The following is a 14,741-nucleotide window of genomic DNA, read 5'->3' as shown; positions in this document are numbered from 1 at the left end:
AAGCTAGATGATGTGGTCTCATTCTTTAGCTAGAAAGTAGCTAGTACTTCAGGAAGACAAAGACTGGTATTATCTGACAATGGCTAGAAATATGCTCATTCCAGCTAGAGAACCCATACCTGGTCTGGTGCTGAGATAATTCCAGAAGTCCAAGGGTCACAGTCTCTGAAGTGGGCATACATAATCAGTCCAGAGAACACAGCACACACAAGGATGATCCAGAGACCGAGCAAGTTAAAATACAGGGCCCTAGAAAAGAACGATTGTCATAAAAGTTGTCAAGGATTTGGTTTTGCTTGGATCCACAAGCAATGCTCATAGAAGCACAAATCAAGAGATCAATAAACAAGGTACATTAGGTACATTTGCTGCATAAGGTTTCTTTAGAGCATCGAAAAGCAAGGATGTTACTTGGAAGACTAAGGCACACCTGGCCCAAGTTAAGATATTTTCAATTGCCTCCTATGCATGTGAAAGTTGGACATTAAATAAAGAAGATTTAGGAAGAATTGATACATTTGAATCGTGATGCTGGAGAACAATATTGAAAGTACCATGAACTGGTAAAAGGACAAACCAATCTGTCTTAGAAGTTCAGCCAGGATGTTCCTCAGAAGCAAGGATGGCAAGACTTCCTCTGACGAACTTTGGACATGTTCTCAGGGGTGAACCCTCCCAGGGGAGAAGCTCATGTCTGGTAAACTAGAGGCAGCAAAAAAGAGGAAGGCTCTCCAGGAGCTGGCTTGAGAGTGGCTGGAACAAAGGGCGCAGGGCTGGGCCATGCTTCCTTCTGTTGCGCCTAAGGTCGCTATGGGTTGGAACTGGCTGGGTGATACCGAGCAAGAACAACAACTGAAAAGAATAGACAAACCTGTTAGTAGCCTCTATATGATATTATAGTGTGTGGTAAGGTCATTAACATCAGCTTCAGTTAATTTGTCAGGAAGGGTGATTTTTGCTATTAAAATAATATCCTATACCCTTCAAAATCATGATAGTTTATATTTTTGCTTTTGTCATTATATTTGAAGAATATTAATTTTGAAGCCTCTTAGTAATAAATTTTAATAAGGCATATTCGACACCAAGTTCCATTTGCTATTAAGAGGCTGGGTTTTGTGTGTGTGTTGGTTGATTTATGTTTTTGTTTTTCCCCAAATCCCTAATATATGTAGTGTGAGGTCTGCTTTCTTAGATGAAATTTTATAAACCAATTACACATATCCTCTAACTTCAAGTGATTTTTACTTCATTCAACCCTGAAACCGTCAGAATGTCAACAACATTTTAACATATATTCTTTTACAGAGATAATGAGATAAACATAGAAGTAGACACATTTTGGAAATATTCACTTTGGAGATTAATTGAGATGAAAGTTAACAAAAACCCTAAGACTTTACATACAATAGAATATAATATGGAAAATGATTTTATACATATAACTTAGAGAAATTATTTTTATTCCTCAAAATATGGGTAATCTTCATTCTAGTTAGGACTCTTTTGCTGGCTCCTCTGATTATTCATTATTGTTTTTAAAAGTGAATATCTTAATTATTGCATAATTCCAGGGAAGGCTTGAAAGTATACTGACCTTACATCATTGGTCTTCAAAAATAAAAATATCATGTGGAAAGAATTATGGGGGTTGGGGCAGGAAAATAACATTTGGCACTTCATGGTTTTAAATGAAACATAGAGGATTCATAGGAATCCACATTTAATTGTAAGAACATTCATTTCAAAGCTGCCCAACATACTATATTGGTCTATTTGACTTTCAGAAGGCCCTTAAACCAAAGTCTTTGTCCATCAACTATATCCGTTAGCTAATTTTCTCGCTAGCAGAATATCATTTTACATTTCAGATGTGCTTCATGTCAGAATTAGCTTGCAACTATCCAGCTTCATTGTTGTTGCTAGGTGTCAAGGCCGTTCTGACCCACAGAGATCCTGTTTCTACAGCATCCTCACCAGCCTCGTCATTTTGGGACGATGGCAGCAACTACCCTGCCAATACACATCCCAGAGAATCGTCCTCCCTTTGGAAATCCCTCTACTTTACCAAGCATGGTGTTCGCTTCCAAGGTCTAGTTTCTTTTGATAACAGGTCCAAACTCCAAGAAAGCAAGTCCCCTTATTTTTGCTTCTAAGGCGCACACTGGCTGTGCTTCTTTCAAGACAGATTTGTTTCTTTTTCCACACGTCCCATGATATTTCCAGTATTGTTTGCCAGCAGCATGATTCAAATGCTTTTTCCACGAACGTTTTAAAACCCCCTCATACATGCTAGGCATACAGGGGGGTAATAAACAATGAATTATTATGATTTGCTATATGACATAAGATTTGGAGAAAGCCATATCAGGTACTGGAAACAGAACACTGCTGCCTGTGTGTGCGGAGATGCTCGTCCTAAGCGGGGTGGGCTGGCAATGGGAAGGAACATGATGCCTTGCTCCTGCTTTTCAGACCCAATTATCGATTTAAAACAAACTAGATTCTGATACCCACTAACCCACTGTCCTGAGCTGTCTGATTCATCAAGAACCTATAGAAGAGAGTAGAGCTGCCCCCCTTTGAGTTGCTGAGGTTGTAAATCTTAATGAAAACAGCAGCGTCTTTCTCCCAAGGCTGTATCACGTAGGCTCTAGATTGCTAACTCCATTGTTAGCAGCGCCAACCAAGCAGCCTCTCCACTATAGAGACTATGTACTCTTGCAGAAATTTACAGACTCCAAAACTGTACATTGGGTCCCGATGTCTTGGACTCAATGGCAAAAAAAAAAAAAAAGCAAAACCTCAGTTCTCATGGAGCTCATTTCAAAGTGACTTTGTAATGAATATGTGACTCAGACTCAACTCGCTGCCATCAAGTTGACTCCCAGCCCATAGTAACCCTGTTAGACAAGGCAGACCTGCTCCTGTCCATTTCCGAAGCTGTACATCTTTAAGGGAGCAGAAAACCCCATCTTTCCCCCACAGCTTGGCTCTGTTTCAAACTGCTGACCTTGGGATTAACAGCCCAACATGTCACCCACTCTGCTAACAGTTCCGGGGGCAAGAAGGGGCTGGTTGAAGATTAAGTTGTCCTTAGTGTGTAATCAGCATTCATGACCATGCAATCAAATGTATTTATAATCAGGTATCCCCAGTTTTCACTGCTGACCACATTCCATGTGGATTTTATGGGTATATTATCCCCTATATGGTTTGCATGTGCAAGCAACCGGTGACATAGGGCATTGTGCATTGGACCGCTAACTGAAAGGTTAGCATTTTGAATCTGCCAGCCATTCTGTGGAAGAAAGATGAGGTTTTCTGCTCCAGTAAAGAGTTGATTTTGAAACCCACAGAGGCAGGTCTACGCTATCCTATAGGGTTGTTATGAGTTGGAATCAATTCAGCGGCAGGGAGTTGGTTTTGAGTTTGGGTTCCAGGGTGTAATTTTCCCAAGTAGGAAAGATTCCCTAATCCATGTTGAAATGTTTCAAGGATGTCAAGATCGGAGACAATTGTCAGGGTTAGTACATTTATTACAGGACCCCCCCAAGTGAAGGTTGATCAGCAGCTGCTTCTAAGTGGCCTTCAGCTGTCCCAGAACAGCACCTGATGCACTTGCTCTGTGACAAAGGAGAACTCTCTGCCCCATCTCCATCCCATAGCAATATTTTGTCCAAACAGGTGTTCTTGAAACAACTGTATTGACCATCTTGACTCATTTTTCACTCCTGAATGGTTTTAAATAAACAATCTTGGCTTCTCTGGCATGTCTTTTGTAAAGAAGGGTTTGTGTATCCCCTCTTATTATTGGAGCCTTGTCCCTCCCCAGAAGTGGGGAGAAGTGAAGTCGGACACAGAGCACCGAGCACTCGGCCGTTGATGTAGAGTCCTGTCTTTCTGATAACCCTCCCTTTCTGACAGTTGTCATACCAGTGAACATGCTGACACATGTTCAGAAGGACCATTGTGAATGGAATAGTGTTGACTTTTGCTTAAATTAAAACAATATGTTAAATGTATAAATATGTATATATATATCTGTGTACTTTATGTATGTATGCGTGAGCATGCACATGTTTATGTGTCACATATATATTTGTGTGTGTGTGCATACCCCCGAGTAGTACAATTTTTTGCATTTCACCTCTAGCCTAAAATTGATGTTGGAATCCCACTCAGCAGCAACCCAAAGGAGCCTCGTGGGGGTTTCTGCAGAGTGAGAGCCAAGAAAATCCTCTAGAGCAGCGATACTCTGTACCAAATGGCATTGCTGTGAATCAGGACCCCGCTGTTGGCGATGGGTTTGCTTCTCAGGTTTATGTGCGGATGCTTAAGGAGGACTGGTGCAGCTGTGCATGAAGGGTTGGGCTGCTCTGTGCAAACCTGCCAGTCGCTCCAGAAGAGAGAGATGAGACTGTCTGCATCCACGAAGATTTTCAGTCTCTGAACCCATCTATAGGGTAGCTATGAGTCAGCATTAATTAGATGACAGGGAGTGAGCACATATACATAAATTGCCCTCTCCAAAATACCAAACCGAACTCACTGCCATTGAGTCGATGCTGACTCATAACGACCCTAGAGCAGGGAGTGCAATTGCCCCTCTGAGTTTCTGAGACTCAACTCTTTCTAGGAGTAGAAAGCACCGATTTTTGGCATCACACAGAATGGCTGGTGGTTTTGAACTGTTGATCTCGTTATTAGCAGCCCAGTGTCTAACCACTATGGATCCAGATAATAAGTGGTCAATAAAAGGCAGAGAAATATAGAAAGGTGTCTTGATGAATAACTCACAGCTTAGCATGCTTTTCTGTTTTGCAAGAGATGCATCTCTGAATGGTTGACTGATTAACTCCGTAGATCCCAAGCCATGTAAATGTTCCTCCCACTGAGATTGTCCAAAAGGTGTGCCTCCGGAGAGGATCGACATCAAAGCTATGAGACAGAGAGATGGAAATGAACAGTGAAATCCCTTTGATACCCAAATAGCACTTTAGGGGATGAGGTAATTCAATTAAACCTTTATAAAACATAGAAAAAGTAGAATTTGGCATACTCAAATATATTTAGTCGAGAGCCATTTGTTGCTTGCGCTAACACATTGTGCAATCCACCGGCATGATTGGATCCTTGAATGAGAACTGTTAAGAAGCCCACAACCATGACAACCATCTGAAATGCATCTGTCCATACCACGGCTTTTAATCCTCCCTGAAATGGAGAGAAAGAATATGAGGATGGAAAGCAAAATCTCCAACTCCTTCAACCATATGCACATAATCACTGTGCATATCCATTAATTCAGCAACAACACAGCACCCACTGTGTGCCAGGCGCTATGCTAAGAATAGGAATTAAATGGTCAGTAAAACTAGAAACATTTTTTATTTAAATTCATAGATACTCTAGGAGAAGCTGATGTTAGACAATAATGCTGTTAGGTGCCATCAAGTCGGCTCTGGCCTGCAGCGACACTAGGCACAACAGAAAGAAGCACTGTGTGACCCTGTGCCAGCCACTGCTCTCCAGTCAACTCTGACTCGGAGCAACTTTATACTACATTAGAGCTGAACCATGGAGTTTCCTGGTTTGTAAATCTTTAGGAACACAGATGCCACATCTTTATGCCGCAAAGCAGCTGGTGACCTTTGGGTTAACACTGAATTTTTGGTTAACAGTTTGAGATGGCCAGATAGTGAAGTGAGCAAAACAGAATTTCAAAAGAATTAATCTAATAACAAAATTCATGCTATTGTAATTCAGGAACAGACTAGTGTCTATCAAACCTACTCCATTTAGAGTCACCAGGGAAATTTTTAAAAATATATGTATCACTTTGACAATGAAAAGGTGCTATAAAAATGGAGGAATGTGGGTTTTTGTTTTTGGAAGGTGGTATTTTTTTAACATTGCAAAATAGAATTGTCATTGATTGTTACTCCTTCAGAATGTCAAGGGCATCTGCAGAAAGATGACAGCCTGTATCTAAATTGGGAGAAGAAGACATTGAGTTTGTCTAATAATCTAAGAAAGAAGACATTGGGTTTGTCTAATCATCTCTTTTGTAATTAAAATTAAAACTCAATTTAGCAATTAGACATTAAAATCCCTGACAGATAATGTTCTTTGTATTGCCTCTTCAAATCATGATCTGCAATAATTAATCTTTTATATCCTAGTACTTTGTAAGGGAAGTTGTTTGTGGTGTGAAAACCAAATGTCAAAAACTTCAGTTTGGGCACTGGGCATGCTGAGTCCTCTGTACGTCCCTACCAAGAAGACTTCTCTGACTGTAGCATCTCTGTCCATCCGGACATACTCTCTATCCATAACTCAGACACACAGTCCATACCTTTCACCCACATGTTTAATCAGTCTGTTCTTTGGTACACCTCACTAGACAGCAGGTATCACTTATTCTCTATGATTTCTTCTAATGTTTAGCTCATTTATGCAGTATGTCAAAATGACCATTAGAGTAAGGAGGTTAAAATATGAGTTTAACTATTAAATAAATAAGTCATCTGTTCGGTGGGAGAATAATGCCATTTGATTAGATAGAAGAGATGACACAGAAGTGTCATGAGAAGAAATAGGGATGGATTTAATTCCTATAAAGAAAGAGAGTCAATACTAGGTGAGGGAGCTTATATTCATTCTGAGGGTGAAACAATATAAGAGAAATATGTCAGTCCATTGCATAAATATGGATTTTTAAAAGAAAATTAATATGACAGGTACAGAGAGTGGAGAGAGCATGAAGATACTGGAGGAACTGCAATAGGACAAGTTTAGTTCATTTTACTTTATTGTGATTATTAAACTATACGGAATTTCTTACATCTTTATGTCAATATTTATCCTACTTTCCTCTGCCTTTTCATATCTTATTTTCTTACTCATATCAAGAGGCTTTTTCCCCTCCTCATCTATTAATCTACTTTGTTTTATTTTAATAAGTCCCCTTGAAATTTTCCTATCCATTTTAGTTTAGGGTTTAAATTTGAGCACTGTTTTAAACTACTCAACATGTCTGTCAGTGTGTTATATGGTGGTGGTTTGACTGTTGCTATAATTACAAGAATTTTAAAATGATTAATCTCCCTCATATTGAAATATCTACCTAAACAATAGCAACAAAAGAAATCATTTGATTGTCTGATTCAAAATGGTAATACCAGTCCCTTTAATCTCACTGATCTCTGTTTATGCTCATTTCAAAGAAAGGTTACTCAACAGAATATAGAAAGTATCAGACAATATCATCAATATCACATGCAAGTAAAACTTTGCTGGTAGTAGTTCAACAATGGTTGCAGCAGTACATCAAGAGTGGGCTTCCAGAAAATCAAGTCAAATTAATAAGGACGTCATTACTGATATCATAGGGATCTTGCCTCAAAGCAAATAAAATATATGAATTGTGCAATATTGACTATGTAAAGGCCTTTGACTGTGTGAAAATACTAAACCATGAGTAACTTTGAGACTAATGGGAATTCCAGAACACTGCATTGTGCTCATTTAGAATACATTCATGGGACAAAAGGCCGTCACAAGAATAGAAGGGAATACTGCATGAATTAAAAACAGGAAAGGCATGCTTATTTATTTTGTATTCTGAGAGCTGTACTGACAAAGAAGGATGTAGCATCGTGGTTAGAAGAAGGCCTATTAAGACAGATGACATATCTGTACTTGTTGAAGTAAATGGAGGAGACCATGAAGCATTTACTGATGAAGATCAATGACTGTAGTCTTCAGTATAGACTACAGTTCAATGTACAGAAAATGAAATCTTAGCCACTGGACCAAATGACTGCTTCATGATAAAGAGCATAAAGATGAATATTGTCAAGGATTTTGTTTTACTTGGCTCCACAATCCATGCTTGCGGAAGCAGCAGTCGACAGATCAAATAGATTATTCCATCGGGGAAATCTGCTGCACAAGACCTCCTAAAAGCGAGAAGACGCAAGGATATTCCTTTGAAGGCTAAGGCGCACCTGAATGGAACTACAGTAATGTCAACTGCCCCAGATGCATGTGAAAATTGGGCAATGAATAAGAAAGACCAAAGAAGAACTGATGCCTTTGAATCATGGTGTTGGTGAAGGCTATTGAAAGCACGGTGAACTGCCAGAATAAGCAAATTTGTAAGCATAGTCGGATGCTCTGCAGAAGGGAGGATGGAGAGGCATCGTTCCAGGTGCTTTGGACGTGTTACCAGAGGAGTCCAGTCCCCGGAAAAGGACAGCCCGCTTGGTAAAGTAGAAGGTCACCAAAAAAGAGGAAGACGGCCAAAGAGATTCACTGACTCGGTGGCTGCAACAAATGGCGTAACCATTCAACTCATGTGAGCGAGGGCGGGAGAGGGCAAGGTTTTATCACATTGTCTGAAGGGTTGCTAGGCGTTGGAACCAACTGGATCGAATCTAATGGTCAGGCAATAATGCCTCACCTATCCATCTTGATGCAGTCCGTCTAACTCTTGATGGCGTCCACATGTCCTATAGGCACGCTTCCAGGTTGTGTATACAGTATATGTTCCACTTAGGAATGGATGTTGGCAGCTGTTTCTTCTCATTTCGAGTCAAACCTCATCAGCAAATGAATGTCCCAGCACCTTGACTGCACGCACTGCATTAATATTGCCTCCACTTGGAGAAAGCCCCTCGTCCTCTGTCCTAATTTGAGCGCCGCACAGCCTGAGAGGTTCGTTTTCCCGACACTCTGCCTGACACCGTCTCACTGCTATCTGAAACGGGTTCTGGGCCAGTCCTCATAAGTGGACATCTTATTCCTGCTTAGTAGTCTGTTCGTAGGGTGGAATCTCGGTTGAAACCTGTTTGCAACGGTGAACCTGCTGGTATTCCAGCATCGCAGAAATATGCAAGCCACCACGATACAACAGACTGAGAGATTAGTGATGGCAAGAAAGGTTGGAGGGCTCCCATTGTCCAGTATTGACTCCATCATCAAAGAGAAGGTCTGTCTTTTTCCTTATATGAACTTCAGTTCCTCTCAATCATTTCAGCTTAATGTGGGATTGTAAGGGTTAGTTGCCACTGGCCCAAATTTAATATCTCAGTGGTAAAATTATTATAAGTCTCTGCCCTCAGGGAAACCCAATTATTTTTGCCCACCTACCACTCAAAAAAAAATCAGCCCAAGCAATTCACATTTTTTAAAAGTATTATGTAATGCAAACTGTTTTGTTACTTTACTTGAGGAATAGGGGAAGGTTGTCTTGGAGATGCACACTGTATTTTATAAGTCCCATCATTTATCAGGAAGTCAGTATAACTAGTCGATCTTTCATGAATGGGTCCTTCGGAACAACTGATCTTTCATAAATTGGCTCAGGTGGAAGGAGCGGGAACTGTTTGTCAACGTATGTGGGTTAAGATGTGTTCCTGCAGGAGAATTTGGAAGTGAGCTTGAGATGGAAAAAGAAAGAAGATAAAACTGCTTTGCAATGGAATGATGATATTTTCAATGCCAAAAATATAAATAAGGGTATTTAGGTGCATTGTCATGAAATATGTTTAAATGTAGATGATATGCACATAATCCCAAAATACATGGTTAATCTGCTATGTGGAAAAATATTAATTGTTTCATTTTTCTCTGTGGAGGAAAAGATTCTAAATAGTCTGAGAAGCATTACTCCATACTTAAGTGGTTATTTATAGTCTCCAAATGGTGCCAGTGACTCAGAAGAGTAAATACTTCAGTTGCAGGTCCTGGCAAATAATAGGTGCTCAATGAGTGTTTGTGGAACTAAACTGGTTGTAACAATTAAGTCAATGTGTTGCCAACACCACCCAGTTTCATTGGCTGAAAACTGAGCATGAGGAATGCCAAATACTAAATGTAAGCCAGGCTTAGCCATAAAAATTTAAGACAAAAACAAGCTGTGTATTTCTCAGGTTCATAAAATAGTAGTCATCTTTTCTCAGACATTCAAGCACCTGGTATTTCTCAACCAGTACACAGCGAAGTATGAACACTAGCTACGATCTATAAATTCTCTTGCCATTGGGTCAATTCCAACTCATAGCGACATTATAGGACAAAGTATAATTGTTCATAGAGTTTTCAAGTTCATAAAGTTTCGTGGAAGCAGCCTGCCACTTCTTTCTCCTGAGGAAGGATTATTGGGTTTGTACCAATGACTGATTTATAATCATCATAAATAAGCAACTTTTTTCTTCTTCTTCAGTTATCTCTTAAGGTCACATATTCTCCGATGGAGATCATATTTCTATTTTTCCCTTCCCATGGTTTTCTTGAGTAACCTCTGATCCTAAACTCTATGAATGGTTGATATGAAAAATAAGTTGAAACAAACCATTAGCACCTTCCTGTGGAAAACACAGACAGGCCAAAAGATTTCTATTAAATGTTGAAACAGTGATTTCCACTATAATGAGAGACATTTTGTGGGCGGTAGAGCCAGGGAAACTGTCCGAGCGGGATACATACCAGGGTGCAGTAGAATGTGCAAACAATTCCTGTTGCGAACACTGAGCCCCAGAGATCAAACCCAGTCACTGTGAAAAGAGGAAAACTATCATGAGCTTCTCCGAGGACAGTAAAAGAATAACCCTTACGGGAGAAATTATAACGCCTTTTTTTGTAGGAAAAAGAAAATAAAACCAGAGTTTTACATTTTTTACACCTTAAATGCTGTCACCTCTGATAAAGCTGATTTCATGATATGATCCCATCCCAAACCAATTCATACATTCCATTCTGTAGAAAATCAAATTACCCTACTGTGACTTCTGTAGCTTCCAATCTGAGTTCTAGTTGTCTTCAGGGTAGCAACATTTAAAATCATGAATTAACCTTCCTCACTTTAGGCACATAACTGAACAAAAGCAAACATAACTGCCATCAAATCGATGCCAACTCGCGGCAAGCCTATAGGGCACGACAGAGCTGCCCCTGGAGTTTCCGAGGTCATAGCCACTGTGAGAGCAGAACGCCCCGCAGTCTGATGAATTCAGATTGAGTTTCTGCACAGCGACGCCCTGGTAGCTGTCCTTAGTTTTCTCCCTTTCCCTTTTGTTTCTACAATTCTATTTTCTTGAAAGTATTAACTATAAACCTTAGAGTGGTGGTTCTCAACCTTCCTAATGCTGTTTCTCATATTGTTTCTCATATTCCTAATGCTGTTTCTCATCTCATAAAATTTTTTTTGTTGACACTTCATCACTGTAATTTTGCTACTGTTATGAATTGGACAACCCCTGTGAAAGGGTCGCTCGGCTCTCAAAGGGGTCGCGACCCACAGGTTGAGAACTTCTGGCTTAGAGTAATTAGGTAAGCAATGTTCAATCCTAGACTAAGATTATCATCCTTGCGAACTCAGTGAGAATGAATCACATAGTCCAGATGATTGTGAATGTAAACTCTAAAATACCATCATTTCAGTGATTAAAAGACAAGCAAATAAAAATCTTGCCATATAGAGTAAAAATCAAGTAACAAATTGCATGATTTTCATGATGAATCAATTTTCAGAGCTCAGTGTAGTGGTTAGTAGAAGAATTCAGAGCACTAACCATCTTCAATGGTGTGTTTTATGTGTATTTCCCAAAGGTGCGCATTCTGGCATGCAAATGGCGGCGTGCACCCTACGGAGTGCCCGTACTCACCCTGATTGAGGGCCAGCGCAGGAGCATATACCACGACTCCTGTGTACAGAATCTGGGGATACACAGGCACAATGGGGAGCAGTGAGGAGGAGGACATGGAAAGGAGAGCGTTCTGAAACGTTCCTCTGGATTTCCTTCAACTTGTTCACAAAGCATGTCACTCACGTCCTTTCCAAGTTTAAAGTTGATGATCATCACTACTAATTTGTAGAGGAGACATAAGCCTTATTTTGTAGAATAGGCTACAGATTTAAGACTGCTGTCAATTTTGAGACTGCATGGATTCAAAAAAAAAAAAAAAGGCTTCAAGTTAGGTGTTTGAGCCCGCCTCTCTCAATCTCCTCCTTCCATAGGTGACTGCTTCCATAGACTCTCTGCTGACTTCCTAAAAAGCTGTACCACACACTCCCCAAATTTCACCTGTACTAACGGCAATGGGTTTGGATGTAAAATTTTTTAAATAGATGAATAAATAAATAGATAACCATTTTATTCTCAGTGGAACCCACCAGGTAGAGTTAGCTCTGAGGACTTTAATAAGTAGAATCTGTGGGAAGGCACGGAGCATTACTTTCCTCCATTCCCTTACCCAAATCGGTCAGTCAGTTGGGGGGGAGGGTTGACTTAGAGATCATTACCTTCCAGAAGAAAACACCTATGTTTAGTGGTGAACATGCTAAGGGTGTCCCCACATGTAAGCTTAAGGGGGCAAGAAGGCACCCTGGACCTGATAGACAGGAGTCAATGGGGGCAAATGATAGCATAGACTAGGAAATACCCCCCTTAAATAGTGTTTAGCAAAAATGAATATTCCTGGTTTGCCTCAGTAAATTAATATGTTTTTTTCAAAAAGCGATACAGAAGATAAAAAGCAAACAAACAAAGAGAAAAGCAGCAATAACTGCAATGCATTCTGTATAGGTCAAATAAAAGTTCAAAATATCTTTTTAAGAAAATGTCTCTATATGGCTTACAATGTGCTATGATGTACATTCATTTATTGGCTCTAATTCTCAGTATAATCACATATTCAAAAAGCATTTCCTTTTCATTGGGTTCAAGGGAATGTTTCCCCTCTTAATACAAACAAAAACAAAGCAAACAAACAATCACACCAAAAAAATGTGCACCCCATAGCTCCACTCTTTCCACAGCTACGGGGCCCTTACTTGTCCCTTACCGTCTGTACGATGTAGATGCCGGTTGCTGCATAGCGGACTGGTTTGTTGAATCGTAGTTGTAAGTACTGGAAAAACAGGAAAAATGACATCCAAAGAGTCAGTGATTTTTAGATAAACACTGCTCAGAGGTTCTCTCTTACTTGGCATTAGTGGTAATTTGGATTCATAATATGATATTTTTTTTTCTGCACAAAACTATTTTGCTACCCCTTCGGGAAGCTAGCCATACACTTAGAAACCTCTCCGGACTCTTCCACTTTCATAGCTGGCTCCTCCTCCTCCTCTGGGTTCAAGAATCTGTTAGAACAGCTCATGGAACTCACAGAAAGGACAATATTTAAGATGACATCAGCATATGGTAGTGTTGCATCAACTCCTGCAACTGGTCTGGAAATACCGGAAGAGAACGAATCACCCTCCCTTTGGCAACCAGATCCTTTGGATTCCTATCTTTTATTGCTCGCAATCATTGCCTTATACGGATTTTATATTATATATCCTTAGAAAAGGGCCCTCAAGTAGTGTAAATAGTTAGGGGCTTAACTATTACCTCCCCCACTCCCACCCCCCAAAATCAAGACTTCTGAGGCTGTAAATCTTTGTAGGAACAGATAGCTTCACTTTTCTCTCACATAGTGGTAGGTTTGAACTTGTAGGTTGATCTTGTAGTCAGCAGTCCAGTAGTACTCAGGTTTGCTCTTGTAGTCAGCAGTCCAGTAGTACTCAGGTTTGCTCTTGTAGTCAGCAGTCCAGTAGTACTTACGAGGTTTGCTCTTGTAGTCAGCAGTCCAATAGTACTCAGGTTTGCTCTTGTAGTCAGCAGTCCAGTAGTACTTACGAGGTTTGCTCTTGTAGTCAGCAGTCCACTACTTCCTCAGTGCCACCAATGGGACTCCTCACGGCTATCTAGTGGCATCTTAATAGAAAGGCCTGGCAATCTGCTTCTGAAACACAGCCTTGCAAACCCTGTTGAGGAAAGGACCACTCTACCATCTATGGAGTCAGCATGAATTGGACTCAATTCAATGACAACTGACATTATTTTGGCTTAGTTTGTTTTAGTCTTGGGGGCAGTGGACATGAATCATGAATTTTTAAAAGTCAAAGGCTTATCAAAAGTCACTTCTTGTTCCTACTTCACATGATTGACAGAGGAGATAAATGTGTTGCTTAAGTGAAAATCTTGGTCTGATGGTTTTCTGTTCCAGTGTCCTCCTATTTTACACGCCCAAACCATTGCTTTCTTTGTCTCCATACTGTCCCGAGTGAGAGCTCTCTTTCCTTGATGACTGTAGTCACCCCTAACTTTTCCATATATTTCAAGCATTCAATATTCCATTTCATCGGCCATATGTCTGTCATGGTGATTTTCCTAAAGCCAGGCTCTTATCACAACAACGTTGGTGACTCTGTTGTCAATAAATTAAAGTGCACATGACTTGACTTGATATTCTAGATCTTTTGTCTGACTGATATTATTCCTACCAAAAATCACACCAGAAATAGATGTTAGTTTACTGTGGTGTCTTGCATGCTGCTAAGATGCTATCATTTCATATACCAGCTGAGGGACCCATGGAGGAGGTGTCCATTGGAGCTTCCTGACTACACAGACTAGGAAGAAATGGCTGGCAATCAGCTTTAGAAAATCAGCCAAAGAAAAACCTATGGATTATAGCAGAACAGTGTCCAAACATATCACTGATCCCGAAGATGGCAAAGACTTATTTCATTGCATTAAACAGCAACAACAGCATAGCCTTGGAATCAACGTGAAGGTAACTAAGACAATAGTGCTTTACATAATTATTCTCCAAATAGGATCTATGCTTATTGTTCAACCAACACTTTTTCACTTTTTAGACAACTTTCTCTTTATTTAGATAGC

The 14,741-nt window shown here is 40.1% G+C and overlaps 1 protein-coding gene across 1 annotated transcript in view; it reads right to left on the bottom strand.

Annotated features, from left to right (window-relative positions):
• The window catches only part of SLC5A12 (solute carrier family 5 member 12), a 49,144-nt gene that overhangs the window by 24,987 nt on the left and 9,416 nt on the right, over nt 1-14,741 (bottom strand). The window contains exons 3-8 of the mRNA XM_075547691.1: nt 12,853-12,918; nt 11,673-11,724; nt 10,495-10,562; nt 5,063-5,217; nt 4,801-4,941; nt 120-249 (exon numbers count right to left, since the gene is read on the bottom strand). Of these exons, the coding sequence (XP_075403806.1) occupies nt 120-249; nt 4,801-4,941; nt 5,063-5,217; nt 10,495-10,562; nt 11,673-11,724; nt 12,853-12,918 (612 nt within the window). The remainder of the gene's footprint in view (nt 1-119; nt 250-4,800; nt 4,942-5,062; nt 5,218-10,494; nt 10,563-11,672; nt 11,725-12,852; nt 12,919-14,741) is intronic.

This window comes from Tenrec ecaudatus, chromosome 4, assembly GCF_050624435.1.
Source record: "Tenrec ecaudatus isolate mTenEca1 chromosome 4, mTenEca1.hap1, whole genome shotgun sequence".
NCBI classification, from domain to species: domain Eukaryota; kingdom Metazoa; phylum Chordata; class Mammalia; order Afrosoricida; family Tenrecidae; genus Tenrec; species Tenrec ecaudatus.
Note: the sequence above shows the minus strand (reverse complement) of the source record. Positions and strands in the feature narration are given on the sequence as shown.